The following is an 18,785-nucleotide window of genomic DNA, read 5'->3' on the forward strand; positions in this document are numbered from 1 at the left end:
CCCTACACAGGACTGTGTGACCCTCGGCTCTTACATAAGCAACCTTGGCCTGCTTCCTCCTGGGGGAGGGGAGAGGGTCAAAGATGCGAAGGCTGGGGTCTCCTTCAACTTGAACAGTCCCCCGGGTCCACTGAGCGCCCCCCCCCCCCCCGGCCTCTTGGTGTCTGCAAAGAAGACTGTCCACCCCAAGCTCCTAATAGTATCAATTCCCATATGGATTCCCAAGTACCCCAGGCCCTTCGGAGAAGATCCTCTCTTGGGAAGAAAGAAGAATGCACTCATAAAATCTAAAAAAAAAAAAAAAAAAAAAGTGACCCCTCCCTCCCAGTTACTGCCCCCCACCCCCACCCCCTGGCCCTGTTCAGCACTTAAGGGCACAGGGTGATATGCCCCAAAGCTTCTGCATTTCCCCATCCCACACACCATGCAGTCCAAACTCAATCATCACCAGATTTTTCATTTTACTTTCTCCTTTTCTTTCCCCGCCCCGCCCCCCCCCCCCGCCGGACCCCCCCCTGTGTATCTAGCTTTGTCCTCTCAGCACAGAAAGGTCTTCTCCCTCATTTCATGAATCATCCCTTTCCCCCTTAATGCTCATTTTTATTTTTAAACTGGAGAACGCTGGGATTAATTTCTTAAAATCTGATTTCATGTCTGCCTCGTCTGAAAAATGTACACAGCAAAAACCCATGTGGGCTAGGTTTCCCTTTGTGCCTCAGGCATTTTCACTTTGCCCACACCCTTTCTCACAGGAGGGAAAAGAAAAAGCAGGGTTGGAGGGCCGGTTCCATCTTGAGAAGGCTCCCGGGCCTGCATGCTCCTTGCTCAGCTCTCCAGCGGGCAGGCTGTGGCACCTCCGAGTTTCCAGACTTTGCAGCCGCGGGCACACAGCCCTTCCCTCTCGCTGCAGATCGGCCTCGAGCTGACAGTCTGGTCGCTTGGCTAAACCACAGGTAAATGGTTTCCTGTGCATTTCTCAAAATAAGTGTTGAGCAAAGGAAATGAATTCAAGCGGTTTAATACCGATCAACAATGTGCCCTCCACCCTCTCCCTCCAAAAGGGCCTTTTCTTCAGTCTTGGGGTGGGGGGGCGGGGGGGCAGTGTTTGACCTCCTGGACATTTACTGAGATGCTGGGTGAACAGTCATCCTTAAATTGTTCCCTTTGGAGGAAACGGATACAATTTTTTAAAAAATATACTTGCAACCTTTCTTATAGTACATCTATGAGAGATGTTTAATGACCTCTTTCCCTTTGAAAAGCTGATACTTCATTTCCCTCTGTGCATAAATGTCCCAAAAGAAGGGCTTGGCTTTTGCCCACCAGTTAAAACAACTAATTGAGAAGTTACCAGCCTCAACAACAAAGCCTCGAGATGTACCAATGAAAATCCCAGGGAACTTAACACAAATCTCATCCTTGTCCTAATGTCCTCTAAATCCATAAAGATTGTTCTCATCATCCAAATTGAGGACTCAGTAATTTTAAAATTATATTCATTAATCTTTTTTTTTTAAAGATTTTATTTATTTGGTGCAGAGAGACACAGAGACAGAGACCGCAAGTAGTCAGAGACAGGCAGAGAGGGGGAAGCAGGCTCCCCACTGAGCAGAGAGCCCGATGTGGGGCTCGATCCCAGGACCCCGAGATCATGACCTGAGCCGAAGGCAGAGGCTTAACCCACTGAGCCACTCAGGCGCCCCTATATTCATTAATCTTAAGTGCACAGATCACCTTATGAAAGCAATTTTGAATGTCGGAACCAGCCATTAGGCCAGGAAGCACGTATTGAATTTCACAAAGCAGCTGTTTTTTCCCTTATGACAAACTGCTTAAATCTTAATTGTGTCAACGCTGGTAACGGGGCTACATAACCAACTTTGGTTTGACACCTGAAACACGCTGTTGTGAATTACCAGCACCCTTTTTTTCCGATCAGATTCAATTTTGTTGGCTAAGAACTGCAAATAGGTTTTCCTCCAACTCCTACTAGGAATTCAAGTACCCTAAAAAAATTACCTTCCAATCACCTTAGTACCCATGAGGTAGGATTTCACATACCTAGATGAAACTCCTCCCTACGTCCTCTCCAGATCTTATCCCCAACTACCAGATGTTATCTACTGTTCCCCAGCGAGACCACTCATGGCCCTTTTGCCAAGGTTTCATGTACGACTGAGCCGCTCCTTCCAGACACCAGTCACAACCAGCCAGGTTTTAAAACTTTTTATTGCATATTAAAAAAATTGTGCATTCCAATAATTAAAATCATTTGAACAAAAAAATGGCACTGATTAAACTGCGTTTTACAGCCTGCAGGACACCTTGGACCAGCTTGATTTTTTACTCTACATTTCCCTGTCGTCCCACCCAGCTTCTTCCTTCACCAACATGCAAGTTCTTTTCCTTCCCTGCCAGCCAGACAGGCAGATGGGAGAGGCAGGTGCCTTCGTTGTCAGTAGTTCTCCATTCTTTGATGTGAAAAGGGGCAGCACAGTCATTTAAACTTGATCCAACCTCTTTGCATCTTACAAAGTTAAACAGCTAAAAGAAGTAAAATAAGAAGGCAATGCTTGTGGAATGTACAGTGCATATCGGCGGCGCCCGCCTCATTACGATTCGCCCGCTTGCTTCTCCTGTTCAATCGCTGTGACAGGAAAAAAAAGAAAAAAAAGATGGAGGGAGCTCATTAGGCAGACTCAGTACAGCCTAGTGTTGAAATGTAAGATTATCGTACTTTCCGTTTAGTTATCTTCCCGTTATCATAAAATTCCAAGTATCAAGTCATCCCATCGTGAAAATAGGACCACTAAAAAACCATTTACCAGATAAAATGACAAAGTGCATATTAATATAGTATACCAAACATCCCATCATTATTAAATTATTAAAGCCCTGTTGTTTGTTGGCTGCAAAACAATTCTTAATTAACCTTTCCAGGCCACATTCATCATAAAAACTGTCAACTCCTCCCCCACACTCCCTGGTTCCCCTCCCCCCCACCCCCCTCCCTTCCCAGTCACGGTCCTTCTCCCAGCCCCTCCCACCCTCCCTCCCGCCCAACATTTTTCGGGGGGAGGGGGCGCTTACTTTCTTTTGAAGGCAGTGGATTTTTCTCTTGTGTTTCTGTCTTCTTCAATTTCGACTTATCGAATTTCTCAATCTCAGCCATATCGGGTTTGTCAGACATGGTTGCAGAGGAAGCTGCATATACAAAGCCAAGAGAGAGGGTGAGATCGAGCGAGCGATCCACCCTTGTCTCCCCCGGCTCAGAAATGCGCTTCTGCCCTCGCATCCCCCGCCTGAAACCCCACCTTCTCCCTCCTTCCGCTTTCATTGAAGGCTCGTCCTCTTGCTACACACAAAAAAAGAACCCCTCTTCATTATTTCCAAATGCGGGGGGCCAAACTGGGAAGATCGCCCTCTCATTAGGAGGCGAATCTTTCGGAATAATGAGATTGACTACCGTGGGTGTCAGTTACAATGTCCGAAAATTGAAATCTGGCTAGAAGAGTGAAACCATGTTAAGTGGGGTGGGGGTGGGGGGATCGAGTAGAAATTCTTAAAATGAAGCCGAGGCTGCACAATGCTTCCATTTTACATGGGTCTCCCCCAGAGATGCGGGCCCGTGCTGCTTTTCTCCTCTGCTCACAAAGGCGGCAGCAGCAGCCGGCACCCCGACCACCGCCCTACCGCCGCCTCGCTCGCGCCAACAATGCAGCCGGCCGCGCACAAAGCGGCCCCACACCCCGAAACCAGTCCTCATCTGCGTTGAGGGGTAATTCGGCAACCCAGGCACACATTCCCCTGCAAGAAGGGTTGGATGTCCGTCCTCCCCGCCATTATGGCCCAGCCACCCTAAATCTGGACAGATGCGAGTCCAAGAAGCCATCAAAGGCCACAGGAAAAACGTTAATTGTCAAAGCTCCGGGCTTGGGTGGGTGGGAGTTAGAACAAAGGATTTTTCTGTTCCAGATTCATCACCCGCTAAGAGGCAGTGCAGAACGCCCGGGGTGGGGTGGGGGGGGCAGTGGGTAGGATAAGAAAAATGCTCCCTCGGAGCTGCACGGCCAAACGTCCGGTTTGGGGAGGGGGGTGGGCTTTAAATCACCAAGTTCTCGACCCCATACCCCAGCATCTGGAAGGGTCTGGCATTCCCTAGGCCCCAAGGCAGGCTTCCCGGGAGGACCCTCTGGGCTGGGCTGTAGGGACGCCTCCGCAGGGAGACGGGCGCTGAGGGGCGGGCGCCGGGCGCGAAGGGACCGAGGGCAGGAGGCAGGGGCCCCGGGGCTCACCGGAGCGAGGTGCACGAGCGAGGGAAGACCGGTCTGCTCAGTAGCCGCCGCCGAATGCCGGGTGGGGCGCGCTGCGCGCTGTTTTATGCGCGCTCGTATGTAAATGAGGTGACGTCACCCGCGGGCCCGCTTAACTCCTTCGCGCCTGATCTCCGCCCGGTCCCGAGGCCGGCCTGGCGTTTGGGGGACCCCCGCCCGGCGTGCAGCGGTGCACCCTAACCGCCACGACGGCGCAAAATTAAAAGGAGCCAAAGCCCCCTCCCCCCAGCACTTCCTGCATCGTGCGTTTCCCCCGCCTCCCGTCTATTTTATCATAATGGATTTTTGCAACAGCCGCGCAGACCTGCTCTTGGGGACTGGGCAGGGCAACTGAGGGTTTGGCCGGTACCTAGGGGGACAGGCATTCCCTCACTGCGAAGCCGGCTTTGTCTGGTGCGGACATCCCCGGGCGAGGGTGCGGTGGCCTCGCCGGAGGGCCTCGCCCACTGCAGGGGTGCGATTCCTGTGACTCAGCTTTCGAGCCGGCCGAGGGCCTTCGCCCCACCCCGGCCCTCTTTGTCTCCTCAACCGGCTTCTCCCGAAATTGGGTGGGAGGTAAAGCACCCTTAAGTGATTCTTTTCCCAAAAGCTGCCTCACTGTAACAGGCGCATTTTTTGATCGCTGTAATTTTTTTTAAGCGAGCGCCCGAATCAAATAACCGGAGTATTTGCTGGTTGGAGGTTCATCTACCAGCATTCTATAGCGTACGACGCCTCCCCGCTTAGAAAAGTAAGTCAAGTTCAAGCTCTGCTATTGACTTGCTGCCTGACAATAAGGAAGTTTTTACTTTCCTGTTCCTTATTTTGCTAAATATAAAAGCGATTGCTAAGGAGGCTCGTGTCCAGTGCCAAAGACTGCAATACCAGCATCTCTGAAGTCGAAAGATTAAATTTAACCATCTCACTCTGTCTTGAAGAGAGCCTTTGCAGCACAAGAGGTTTTTGAAGTGCACTTCTAAGTTACATCCGGAAATACGGGAGATTTCGATAGAGAAGAGCAATTTTCAAAATGGCACCTTGCCTGTGAGTACCAGTGACCCCCTTGCCGCCGAAATCAGTCGCGAGTACGGTGCCCTGGGCCCGCAGATGGCACATGAAAGCAAAAAGAGCCACGGGTTGGAAAAGACCTACTTGAGATTATTTTAACACCCAAAGCAGTAGGCGCAAGACTTATCCCTTTCAGCAACCTGAAGAAATGTTTCCAGAAAACCCCTTGCTGATCATGTTTATGGCCGAGGCTTTTGTCCCTTGGGGATTAAAGTCAAGTGTTATATAGACCCTCAAAAGCCACTACTGAGCAGCTCAGCTCGGACTTCCCCATTTCTTTATCCACTTGACTTCCTTCTTGGTTGTGGGGGGAGGTGGGAGGGGGGCCAGGGGCAGGTGACTGTCTAGCTCCCCAGTTCATGCTCTGGTGGGTGGCCGCCATTCTGCTCTCCAAATAGGATGTCACCTCTTTGGTTACACCTCCCCCTTGCCCCTACCCTGGATGACTGGCCTGAGAGTCCCCCTCACTGTGGAAGCCCATTAGAGATCACGCAGGATGAATTCTTGGCCCGTGGCAGCTAGCAGCTGCACGAAACACTATCTCTGTAGGTTCCTGATTCCATGTTGCCTCACTCAGCTGCTGTCAAAAATCACTTCTTTCCTCCCCCGGTGTCTCTGGATACAAAGGAAGGCCACTACCAACCCAAGGTCCTTTCTTCAGAAAGACTTGGGCCTTACAGAGCTGTATCTCCAGAAGAGATAGAGGAGTGGAAATTTGTAAATGCCTGGAGAATTTTTGTAGTCCCGTACCAAGCAGCCTCCTCCTGTTGTGTTTAGATAGTGACAGAAAGAAAAAGGTGGCCACTTGTTAAAAAGAAGAGAGTCTTCCAGACTGGGCCTGCCTTGGCCCTAGTCGGCGACCTAGAGGAAGCCGGAAGGGGGGAAGAGGCAGATGAAGGGGAATGCAAACTAAAGGAATATTTGTAAGGGTTGTATGACCCTGGCCATGTGAATTAATTTTTCTGGGCCTGAGTTTTCTCATCTGTAAAATGGGATCATTGCAAGACCCTACCTCACTGGGCTCCTAGGGAGCCCTAAAGGCTTAGGACAGTGCATGACATTTGTGAGTGCTTTGTATTATTGTTATTTAGGATAAAAATTTGAGGAAAAAAATTAATATTTAGTGTTTAGGATTGCAAATTTTAGAGGTTTTTAGAGTCATCGTTTCTCTTAAAAAGTACCAGTAAAAATGAGATCTTTTGGGGCGCCTGGGTGGCTCAGTGGGTTAAAGCCTCTGCCTTCGGCTCAGGTCATGATCCCAGGGTCCTGGGATCGAGCCCCCGCATCGGGCTCTCTGCTCAGCAGGGAGCCTGCTTCCCTTCCTCTCTCTGCCTGCCTCTCTGCCTACTTGAGATTTCTCTCTCTGTCAAATAAATAAATAAATAAATCTTTAAAAAAATAAAAAGAGAGGGAGAGAGATCTTTTGTTAGTTTCCTGGCACATAAAATCTAACCCCCGTGGGGTGATGCCTTGTAAGAGTCAGACACAGTCACGGGTGCTTTATGTTTGCTTCTGCCATCCTCCCACCCTACTGCCCTCCCCGCTTGAGGAGAAGTTTACAGATGGGGAAACTGAGCTTAGAGATCCATCCTTGTGATAACTCAGCCGGTAGCCACTCTGTTATTTGTGTTAAGGGGTTCATAAAAGTCTTCACACCCCGCACCCCCTGATCCCCCAAGTCTGCCCCCGAGAACCATCAGGAAGCACGTGAGGGGACAGGCTGCTGTGTTTCCCACGGCGCTGGGGAGAGGGCACCGACTCAATGAACAGCTATGGCCTTGCGTTGAGCTGACTTGCTCGAGTGAGGAAGGTTCCAGAACCCAGCTGGGCCAAGCTCTGACCCTGTGGCTCCAGCCACCTTGCTTGCTTCCCCAGATCATTCGAAGCTGTCACTATCAACGTCCCACGCGTCAGGGGTAACTCCTGCCTCCCCGAAGCTACTGCTGTAAGTGGGTTAGCGTGTGCTGGGCACGATCACCGTGGGGGTTTCAATCCTGAGTGAAAAGGTCAAGGTTGAGAGCAGCTGGGAGCAGGGTGCACTCCCAGCTCGGGGCTCTCGGGGAGAAGATGGGTGAAGCACCCACCAGCGGCTGGCCCGGCCTGCCACAGCTTGTAGACCCCGGCCACCCATGTGCCAAGAAGAGAGCGTGCCTTGGACGGTGGCCCTCCTCCAAAGCCCATAAGGGTTGTATGGTTCCTGGTGGCACCAGGAAGAGGGCTCAGGGCACACCCTGTTTTATTTGCCTTTCCAGGGTAGGCCTGGGACACATGTGTAGCTATTTCCAAAGCTAGAGAAACAGCCACGGAAGTCTGGGTGCGTGAAAATTAGTCCTATTATTTTTTAGCTATTAAATTCAGTGCAGGGCGCTGCCCAGAAGAAGGAAAGGAACAGGAGAATGTGACCAGGCCTCTTTGTCTCAGTTTCAGGGCCTCCTCCCATCTGTCCTACCTGCCTGCGCCCCACTATCCCCGGTGACCCCACAATCTCTATCCGTTCATGTAAATCCCCTTAGAGACACAGCCCGAGGCCCCCTGCCCCCACAACAGGAAGGGATATTTGGGCTGTCTGTATATAACACCTACTTCAATTCTCACCCTCTGCAGTGGGCACGACTACCCGCCTTTCACTCCTGAAAACCCTGAAGCTCTGAGAATCTAAGCCAGCCTTCGCGCCATCAAACACACCCGCCTGTCTCAGGAGCCTCTGCCCGCCCTTGGGGCCATGTGTCCCCAACCCCAGAGTGACTCCCGCCTGCCGCAGCTCCACCGGTGCTCAGTGTGATGGTAACAGAAGGCTCCCTGGGCTAGTGTGCTACCAATGAGTGCAGGGGACCGCAGGGAAAGTCGAGAGGAGCCAAAGGCAGCTGTTGGGCATGTCGAACGTGCCATGCCGCTCACTTTCCTGCTCACTTTGTCCATCTGATGGAATCTGAGAGCCAAGAGGAACTTTAAGGGGGATCTCACTCAACCCGGTTCCCTCCCCGCGGCTTGAATTCGCCTCTACAACATCCCCTCCAAGTGGTTGCTCAGTCTATGCACAGCAAGGGCAAGAAAAAGCCAGCCGAGAAGCTTCCAGCATACACAGGGGGCGGTGAGTAGCTTAGTTTGGCGGGGGCTTGGGCAGAATGAGAGAAAATGACAGGAAATAATGTGGAGAGGCAGGCAGGGGGCAGATTCAATAATAAAGTAATAACGATAATAATAATATATGGGAGCTCTCCGTGTTTAATCTCCCCAAACCCTTACACAGCCCTGCGACAGAAGCACTCTTATGTTCCTCGTTTTGCCGATGAGGGAGTTCTGGAGAGATGAAATAATTTACCCACAACCACACAACAAAAGCCAGATGCAGGGTTTGAACTCAGACTGGCTAGTTCACAAGCCACATCAGTTAAATACTCTGCTGTTCTAGAATCCTAAGATAAGGCCCTTAGATTTTGTTGCGTAGGCCCACTGAGGGGAAGGTTATATCCCATCACAATAAACCATCCAACTTCTCCATCACTAAAACTTTGAAACACAGATATCATATTCATATATAAATTAAAAAGCGGCCTGCTTCAATTTTCAGATGATTTCATTACAGAAATTCAGTCTGCCCTCTGCCCCATCCGACCGAGCCCAGTGCTCTCGCAGTGAAGGTAATCTGGTCTTGAAACACTGGCAGTTCCACACAGCTTTTCTCTACCTTAATATTTTTCCCAGCCAGTCATTCATATTACACGAGGTTGCAAAAAATTGGCAGATCAAGTCACATCCTGAAAGGGGAGGCATTACACACTCCTGATGGCCTTCTGGGTTACAAGTGATCGACTTTTTATCCTGTCATGAAACAGAATGACCATTAGCAAGTAGTAAGTGTTCAGGTGTTTTAATATGCTACTGCTTCTGGGGACGTCAGTGCCTTTTCAATAGAATGTAGCTCTCACACCATCAGCGGAAGGCGGCTAGTGGCTTTGTGTAAGGAAAATGAAGCACAGGCGGGCACCAGATTTGATCACATAGGCCAAGGTCAGCCTCCTTGGCTGACCCGGACCCTCTCCCATCTGCAGGGCTGGCTCCAAGGGCGTGGGCCCTATGTGGTGGCAAGTATGGATACCAGTTCTCTTCCCTTCTTTCCTGCCTGGTAGTTTTGTCCTGTCCAAGGAATGCCTACCCCTCTTGGCTTCCTTGCACATCAGAACTTCCCCGCATGTACCAAGACCACGAAGGAGCAAGGCTTTACTGCCATCTCTGCCTACTTCTCCAGTTCTTTCTGATGCCTACACTCACCAGAAGCTTTTCTGGGGAGGAATTCCACAGTTAAAATTTGTACCAAGACAAGAAGAGGAGGATGTCATTTTTTTTTTCACACAGAGGCCAAACACGGGGCAAATGAAACACCAGGAAAGGATGCTTGAGTTCTAGGCGTTTACTGTGGCATTTACAGCCGGGACTCGATTGTCTGAACTGGAAAGGTGACATGGACAATGGAGATTCACAGACCGTCCAGTTAAGTTACTAAATCTCACTTTAGCAAACAGATTCAGTCGAAAGCACGTATTCAAACAAATACTCATCTTCTTGTTCATAGCAACACCAATCCAATAGCCAAAAGGTGGAAAGAGCCAAATGCCCATGGATGAATGAACGGATAGATGACAGGTAGTGTAGTCATCCAATGGGACAGTACTCCGCCATAAAAAGGAACGAAGTCTGTGCACACTACAACATGGGTGAACCTGGAGAGACGCTGAGTGAAAGAAGCCAGGTCCTACAGACCACATATGGCAGGCTTCCATTTATGTGGAACATCCAGAATGGACAAATCCATACAGAGAGAAGGAGATTGGAGGTTGGCCAAGGGCTGAGGGGGCAGGGGGAGGGGGGAGCCAAGGGGAGCACCTGCCTGCTGGGTATAAGGTTTCATTTTAGGGTGATGAAAATGTCTGGGAACTAGACAAAGGAGGGGGGCCGGGCAACACTGTGATGTATGAAATGCCACTGAGCTGTTTGCTCTCAAAGTGTTAATTTCATGTTATGTGAATTTTACCTCGATAAAAAAGGGGGCGTGTCAAAAGAGAGAGAGAGAAGAAAGGAAAGTAAATCATAGGCCCATTTCCTCACGCCCCTGTGTCTGGTTCAGAGGAGATGGGAGGGGAGTTGGGGGCGGAGCGAGAGTCCGGTTCTTAACTCTTTCTGTGTCACACCAATCTGATGAAGCCCAGAGACCCTTTCTCAGAATTGTGTAAATGCGTAAATTTTTTTTTTTAATAAATGAAAACAATTAGATTCCCAAAGAGCTACCAAAAGAGCTTTAAACACTGTGATGGAGTCATCTCCGTGCTTCTTTGTGCATTAAATAACACAAGCCGATAGTCGGTCTCAGATCCAGCATAAAATGAAAATAGTGAGGCGTGTGTAGATATCTGCAAAATGTTAACAGATATAAAAATATCTGTGGTGTCTGTTGTTGACACAGTCACAGGAACTGCTAATGCTAGCGAGCTTCCTTGCTGTTATGGACTGAACGTTTGTCTGAAGGAAGGCAGCTGTCCATAAGTCAAGCAAGAAACAGGTTCTCATCAGGAACCAAATGCGCCTGTGCCTTGATCTTGGACTTCCCAGCCTCCGGAATGGTGAGAAATTCATATGTGTTGTTTAAGCTGCTGTTTCCCTGGAGTTTTGTTAGGGCAGCCCACGCTCAGAGAGTCGGTGTGCGTCCTTGAAGGAAAGGCTAATGCTCTTTGAGGGGAGTGAAAAGATATAATCTTTTTCCTTTCTAAATTTATGGACTTCCCGGATTGTCTGCAAAGCTTTCCTGGATGTCTGTGGGCCCTAGTCTGTCGAAGGGGGGGGGGGAGTGTCTCTCAAATGAGAAAAAGTCACCAATAGAATTTCTGGGAGGGAACGGGAAGAGATGCTGGGGTGGCCTTCTATGGACCAGATAAACCACCGAATATTTGCTTTGGAAATGTAATTCCCCATACTAGTGGTTTACTCCAAAGGGCTTAGGCACCAGCTCAGAGCAACCAGTCAGTGGGACAAGTTGGGGAAAAAAAAAAAAAAAAAAAAGACCAGCTTATAGGTGTCACCTTACATCTTGGGCTCCAGTAATGCCTTACATAATACAAGTCACATTTATCTGGTGTCTGTGAACTTTGTCAATGCACTTTTTCATCGTTTGTGTCATTTTATCCTTAAAGCAGCCTTATGCAGATAAAAGGCCTGGTATTGGTATGAATTTTTTTTTTGCAGAGGAAGAAACCCAGCCCACAGAGGGTAAGTGACCTGCCCAAGGATGATTCTTGGTACTAGAGGTGTTCCCGAGGCTAAGTAAACAGCAGCATGCCTGGGTTTTGTTGTGGATGGTTTTTTGTTAGTTAGTTTTGTCATCCAAGAATCCATTGCTCTTATTTGAACCTGCATGCTTGGCTTCCAAAGATCTAAATTTACTCATTCATGAAAATGGCTTCCCCGACATACTACCCCGCCCCTCCGCCCCATTTTAAACTACCCATAGTCCTTGGGTCAAAGAAAAAGCACACTTTTGGGCATAAATCTTCCTATTTTTCTGTCTACTTACAGACTGGGGCACAATTTTAGTTTGGGCCAGAAGGAGGTATTTTAATGTTTGAATATTATATTTTGCACTCTACAGCGATGTTTGCACAAATGCCTTTTATTTATTTTTTTTAAAAGATTTTATTTATTTATTTGACAGACAGAGATCACAAGTAGGCAGAGAGGCAGGCAGAGAGAGAGGGGGAAGCAGACTCCCTGCTGCGCAGGCACAAATGCCTTTTAGAGCTAGAAGGCTGGATCTGGTTTGCGTTGTCTCCGAAGGAATGCGACTGCCCTTGGTCTAAACCCTTCCCATTTCCCTGGTGGTAGGAGTGTCTTTGTTATTCCTGGTGAGCCCCGTGGACGGTGCGGCTTGTTTATGATAATGAGGTGGCTTACAGAAAAGTTGCCAAAACTGCAATGAAAAATTCCTATACATCCTGCCACCAGATTCATCAGTTGTTAATATTTTGCCCCATTGGCTGTATCATTCCCTCTATGTATCTTCTAAACCCCGAGAGCAAGTTACAATCTCCCAGAAAACAAGACCCTCTCCGACACAGCCACAGTCCAACGATCAGGAGGAGGAAACCTCCCATTGCTACGCTCCTGCCATCTCATCTACAAATCTTATTCAATTTTTGCCTGTTAGCCCAATAACATCCTTATAACAACTTTTCCTTCTGGTCCAGATCCCAGCCCAGGAGTCTGCCTGGCATTCAGTCCTCGTGTCCCTTTAGTGTCTTAACTTAGAGCTTCCCCAGCCTCTCCAGCTCTTCCACGGCACGAAGATTTTTGAAGACGACAGGCCACTTGTTCTGTGGAATTCCCCTTGATTTAGGACTGTCCGACGTCTCCTGATGATTAATGTGGGCTTGGCCATGTTGGCAGGAATCCCACGCGAGGGAGGCTGTGACCTTCTCGGCCTCTTGAATCCGGACGCGCATGGTGTCGGCCTGACCCGTTACTGGGGTGGGGTGTTCGCTTCGATCACCGGGTGGTGTTACCTGCCCATTTCTCCACTGTGAAGCTCTTGTTTTTGAGACACGCTCTTTCCCGCATCTCTGCCCCCTCGGTGGTGTGGCCGTGTCCTCGTTCATTCAGGCTGCCCCGAGGAAATCGCACATGCGGGTGGGCTTACAAACAACAGACGTTTATTTCTCTCGTAGGAGCGCAAGCGCAGGTCCCATTCAGGAAGGCTCTACCCTCCTGACCTAGTCACCTCTCCAAGGCCTGCCTCCTGCTATCCCCGCCGTGGGGGATACGCTGGCAACAGGTGAATTTGGGGGAGATCCGAATATTGAGACCAGAGCCCCCAGTACTGGTGGGATTACACGTAGCCTCGGGGGAGGTGAATTCCATGCACAAACCCACATGAGAGTCTGTGGCACCGAAGGACCCCGTGTCAGCACCGACCCCACTTATAAGGCACTTGGATTGGAGTTTGCCCTTCCAACCAGTGCCCCTACTGCAGTGTTTATAGCCCCCAAGGGCTTTCAACTAGACCAGCATTTAGTAGGTGCTGTGAATCATCCAGAATCGAGGGGACTTCACTGGTCTTGCTGGGGTGCGTGGGCTGAGCACTTCGGGGGTGGGGGGGCCCATGGCTAGGAATAACCACACAGGTCATCTGGAGTGCTTGCCGGAGCTGGGCACTGTCCCATGGGCTTTTTAATTCCCTGAGTGATGGGGGTGGGTGCCGTGGACACCCCATCTTACAGAAGAGAAACTGGGGCTCCGAGATGTACCACGCCCCGGGTCACTCGCTAGTCCCGTCAACTGTTTGATGCAATTATTTCAGTTTTCTCTTTCAGCATTTTATTTGCATTTTCCTCCCTCAAGCAGGGGCAGCAAGGACGAAGGGGAAATCTCCCACGTCGCCGAAACCGTTCCCTGGCCTTGGGCTGGGCCAGTCGGAATCCGGTTTTCTGGTTTTTGTTTTGCTTTGATGGGAAACACGCTGACGTTTGTCGTGCTGTCTACTTCTGTTGCTTTGTTGGAGCCTTTCTATCACCCCACGTCTTGGTCTTAGGATGCTATTTTATTTTATTTTTTTATTTAATAATTATTATTTGTTTTGGATTTTATTTACTTGTCAGAGAGAGAGTGTGCAGACAAGCCCGGGGAGCAGCCCAATGGGATACCTATGGGGCTCAATCCCAGGACCCTGAGATCACGGCCAGAGCCAAGGCAGACGCTTCACCGACTGGGCCATCCAGGCGTCCCAGGATGCTTGTTTTACAGATGGAAAGACTGAGGCCGTGGCCATCACTATGGGCAAGTGCCTGAACCGGGATGGCATCCAGCTCCCTCTGGTCAGGCCCGGAAGCCTCTCCTCTCAGATGCGGGAAAGGCCCTTGATTAGCAGGCTTTCAGATGCAAATCAAACAATCAGGCCCTCTCTGCCCCCTTCCGACAGACAAAAACCAAAATGTTGAGTGCTGAGGTTGGGCAGAAGGCAGGGCAAGGAGAGTGAGAGTAGCGCTCGCCTGCCCTTGCTGGAAGTGTAAACCGGTAAAGATTTTGCAGGGGTACCAGCTGCTCTCACAATGAAAACAGCATTTCCAGTTTGATCCAGTGGTTCCACTGTTAGAAATGTTTTCTAGGGCTGTATTCAGACAGATACACCAAGATTTGTCTCTCTATATTCGTACATGTGCACACACCCAGATATCTTTTCCCCATGATTTCCCGGTAGCTTTTCCCTCTAGCTTTCCCCATAGTTAGCTCCATTGTAGGTAAGAGGAAACGTTAGAATTAACCTAAGTGTATGTTAATTAGATTTGTTAAATACACGACAGAAATTTATGCAGCCCTTACAAAATGACTGAGGGGCGCCTGGGTGGCTCAGTTGGTTGAGCATCTGACTCTTGGTCTTGGCTGAGGTCGTGATCTTGGGGTTTTGGGTTGGGTCATGATCTTGGGTCATGGGATAGAGCCCCGCTACCCCTGCCCCTGCTCGGTCTGTCTCTCTCTAAATAAAATCTTAAAAAAAAAAAAACAAGAAAAAGATTGAGGCAGCTTTATTCATGATGTCCTGGAAGGATAGCTAAAGTATACTTTTTTCTTAAAAATTTTTTTTTGTCTTTTTTATGAAATCTCTGTACACAACATGGGGTTCAAACCTACGACCCTGAGATCAAGAGTCGCGTGCTCCACCAACAGAGCCAGCCAGGCGCTCCTCAAGTATACTCCTAAGTAGAAAAAAAGGAACCCTCTAAATATTGTAGGATCTACCTCCATGTAATATGAAAGTGAGGTTATAGAGACAATTTCCAGAACAGAATTTTAAGAACTATTAACAGAAGTTACCTCTGGGGAAGGGGAATGGAGAATCTTCTACCACTTGCATTTTTACTGGAAGCATGTATTACTTCTATATTTTAAAATATTTCAAATACCATTTATGTTTTACCTTCATCTTTTCTATAATTTTAAAAATAATGGGGCGCCTGGGTGGCTCAGTGGGTTAAGCCTCTGCTTTCGGCTCAGGTCATGATCCCAGGGTCCTGGGATAGGGTCCTGGGATCCAGCCCGGCATTGGGCTCTCTGCTCAGCGGGGAGCCTGCTTCCCCCCCTCTCTCTCTCTGCCTGCCTCTCTTCCTACTTGTGATCTCTGTCTGTCAAAAAAATAACTAAAATCTTAAAAAATATATATTGTGTAAATAATGGGGGAGGCTGTGCACATGTGCGGGCAGGGGCATATGGGAAATCTCTGTACTTTCCGCTCAGTTTTACTGTGAACGTAAAACTGCTCTAAAAGATAAAGGCTATTTAAAAATAAAAAGTAAAAGAAAAAAAAATGTGTATATTTTCCTGCCCCAGAAATTTCATGAAACTAACACAAAGGCAGTTGAGTCTGCCTTTGAAAGAAATAGACGTGACCTTGAACTTGGGGTTTCTTTAGTAAAAACACCTCTGAAAGGAAGTGAAACACACAGCCCAGATAGAGTAGGGGCACTTCCTGCTTATCTGCAATTAAAGGAACTTCTGTTCTTAAAGGGGCAGGAGCACAGTTACTAAGACAATCTCCCTTATAATCCTAAACCAAAGGGACTGCAGACCTGTCCGCCACAGGCCTCCTTTCTGGAATGCAACTGAGGCACACACACGGTTCAATTACAGAAGCTGTGTCTTCCGTGTTTCCCTTTAAAACGTGAGCACAGTGTTGTATTTTGGTGAACTGAATCATATTTTCAGCAAGATACAGAAGCTGCTCTTCGAATCACGCAACAATGTATGTGTCTGAATATTCATGTGTTGGATTCCTCTAAGCAGAAGCACCTCTAGCTGGCTGAACCACCATCAACATGTACATTTGTACAGATGATTCATTTTTAAACCTTACCAGTGTTTTGGACCTGTCAGCTCATTCTTGCCTCCTGGCGGCCCCGGAGGGGTGTGGCTGTGCAGCTGGCGTCCCATCTACAACTGAACAAATGGGACCATGGTCAGTGACTCGTCCAAGGTCTCTGGGCATGTAGCAAGGCCAGAAGTAGGTCCCAAGCCTAGCAGGTTGGCCCTTGGCTGGGTGCCTGGGCAGGGGACGAGCTGTGGTTTCCTGGAGTTTCATCATCCGTCCCTCCATTTCTGGGCAAGGAACTTTCCACTGACTTCTATGCCGACCTAGAGAGTTCGGTGCTATTGCAGCGATAAAGGGAAGGTTCTGAGGAGGGAGGGTGCCACGCGGGTAGCGGTTGGGGTGAGCCTGGGAAAGCAGGTGAGGCCGGTGGTGCAGGAGGGGTGTCTGCTGACCTCTCAGCCTCTCAGCCAGCCCCCGCCCCCACCCAGCTGGCTTCGAGAAGGGAGGGAGGAGCCACACAGCGGAGGTGGCTGTGGGGAGGAAATGGAGCACATTCACAGCCTTTCTGCCAACTGCTGCTAGCCCTTATGAATTATGGGACAATCGCATAATTGCTTTTGTGGAAGTCGAGCAGCGCAGCCTCACGCCCACCCTGTGCTCCCCATTATCCCTGCCATTATGGACACTGATTCCTAACCCCTGGGGAAGAACCATGAGGGCCCGGGCCCCCCTCTGCTCCCCGAGAGTGCTGGGGAGCTCTTCTCCCCTTTCCCACTGCTGCCCACCGTGCCCCAGGAGGATTGTTAGATGTAGCAGGATCAAAACACAAAACAGCCGCTTAAATGGGAATTTCAGATGAATAACAAAGACTTTGGAGTTAAGTTATGCCATGCAATATCTGAGACATAGTTAAAAACTATTATTTCTCTGAAATTCCCATTTAACCGGGAGTCCTGTATGTTTTCCGGCAACCTTACCTTGAGGGGGCAACTGAGGCCCTTTCACTGATAGTCCACATCTCCCAAACACACACACACACACACACACACACACACACACACAGGCCTTAGTAAGTCTCAGGCCTCACAGTTCTGGCTTAGGGGGCTCCTGCCAGCCCTGCCCCAGCCGGTCTGCCATCACGGGGAGGGAGAAAGGGAGAGGGGGAAAGAGAAAGAGAGAGAAGCTCAGAAGACAAGGGTGTTGGGGGAGGGGACTGGGAGCTTGGCCCAGCAGAGTCTGTAGGCAACTGAGCTCCGGGGGGCAGATGGGAGCCCTGGACAAGACAAATGTGCCTTCAGGGCTGGGAGGGCCCGCCAATAGGGCCCTGCATTCAGACCGGAAGAAGAGTAAGCAGAAGGACTTCCCTGAGCTCCCCAGGGGCCTGGTGAGGCCTGTAGCGGAGCCCCCCCCTCGCCCCCCAACCCCAGAGGCTGGCTTAGGCCCTGGTGTCTGCACAGACAGGATTCAGACCCAGGAGCAACCAGGAGCCGGCATCCAGGGAAACAGAAAGCTCCAGCACGCTCCGCCCTTCAGAGTGTCATTCAGCAGAGAGCCCACTAAGTGCCATGCAGAGTGCTGAGGCCACAACATGGTCCCTGTGCCTTAGGACTCTTGTCTACAATCAACTTGGTTGAGGTTCCATTCACACGAAACTAAACACAGTCATTCTGTGGGTGCTTTCGACGGGGACCGATGACCACGCGAGCCTGTGGAACCACCATCCCAGACGAGAGATACGGAATTTTTCCATCCGCCCAGAAAGTTCCCTGTCCGGCGGCCATTTTAGAGACTAGTGCTTAAATGCCGGCCTCAGCCGGGGAAGCCTTCTTTACTTCCTGGAATGCTGTCCTCATAACCCCTGTGCCTCGGAAAGTGTTCCCTTGAGACGTTTGTCCCTATTTTTTCACTTGTTTGTTCCCCGTCTCCTCTCCCTGTCAGGCTGGGTCTCCTCAGTGGTGGGCCCAGGTCTTTTTTTCTCTCTGTATCTCCAGGGCATAACAACATGGGGCCCGAATGAATGCCTGTTGAATGCTCAGCCAAAGACTGTACTGGGCCAGCAGAATTCCAAGTCATGATAACATAACTTCATATAGATGTTTCTGATCTTAAATGTCGCTCAGGATCATTACAGGTCTAGAGAATATGATAAGTGACATTTATGGTCTACTTTCTGCAAGCCAGGGACTAGTCAAGGCATTTCTCGGTAACACAGTAAGACTGAGGTAAGAACTAGTGTTGTTACCCCCACTTTAGAGAAGGGATCCAGGTTACCCTGACCTGACCAAAGGTGGGAGCTGGTGTTCGAGCCCAGGTAGCTGGGCCTGAGATGCCTCACTTCTGTTTGAGAGAAGAATATGGTAGAGATTTGGAAGATTTTTTTTTCTGGTTTTGTTTTTAATTGTATGGTTTCCTCTAAAATGTACAATTATTATAGGACATAATTACCTGCAAATATGAGATACAGGCTACATGATTATATGATGGTCAAGGCACTGATAGATGCCTGGGAAAACTAGAAGGGAAGATTTCAGGGGGAAAAAAACCCAATTGAGAAATGA

At 49.4% G+C, this 18,785-nt stretch overlaps 1 protein-coding gene and 1 long non-coding RNA gene across 2 annotated transcripts; one reads left to right on the forward strand and one right to left on the reverse strand.

The window, feature by feature from the left end:
* Positions 1–2,211: 2,211 nt before the first annotated feature.
* On the reverse strand, positions 2,212–4,452 carry TMSB4X (thymosin beta 4 X-linked). The gene is made up of 3 exons (XM_047715446.1): positions 4,296–4,452; positions 3,091–3,204; positions 2,212–2,647 (listed from the first exon to the last, which is right to left on the reverse strand). Exons 2-3 carry the CDS (start codon positions 3,188–3,190, stop codon positions 2,613–2,615), a joined length of 135 nt encoding a protein of 44 aa, XP_047571402.1. The 5' UTR covers positions 3,191–3,204; positions 4,296–4,452; the 3' UTR covers positions 2,212–2,612.
* A 152-nt stretch (positions 4,453–4,604) lies between these two features.
* Positions 4,605–15,452, forward strand: LOC125091679 (uncharacterized). The gene is made up of 6 exons (XR_007124731.1): positions 4,605–5,357; positions 7,986–8,472; positions 9,738–10,131; positions 10,843–10,999; positions 11,619–11,642; positions 13,094–15,452. It is a non-coding gene; the product is annotated as an uncharacterized LOC125091679 (long non-coding RNA).
* The last annotated feature ends 3,333 nt before the right edge of the window (positions 15,453–18,785 follow it).

The sequence above is a fragment of the Lutra lutra genome, chromosome X (genome assembly GCF_902655055.1).
Source record: "Lutra lutra chromosome X, mLutLut1.2, whole genome shotgun sequence".
NCBI lineage: Eukaryota > Metazoa > Chordata > Mammalia > Carnivora > Mustelidae > Lutra > Lutra lutra.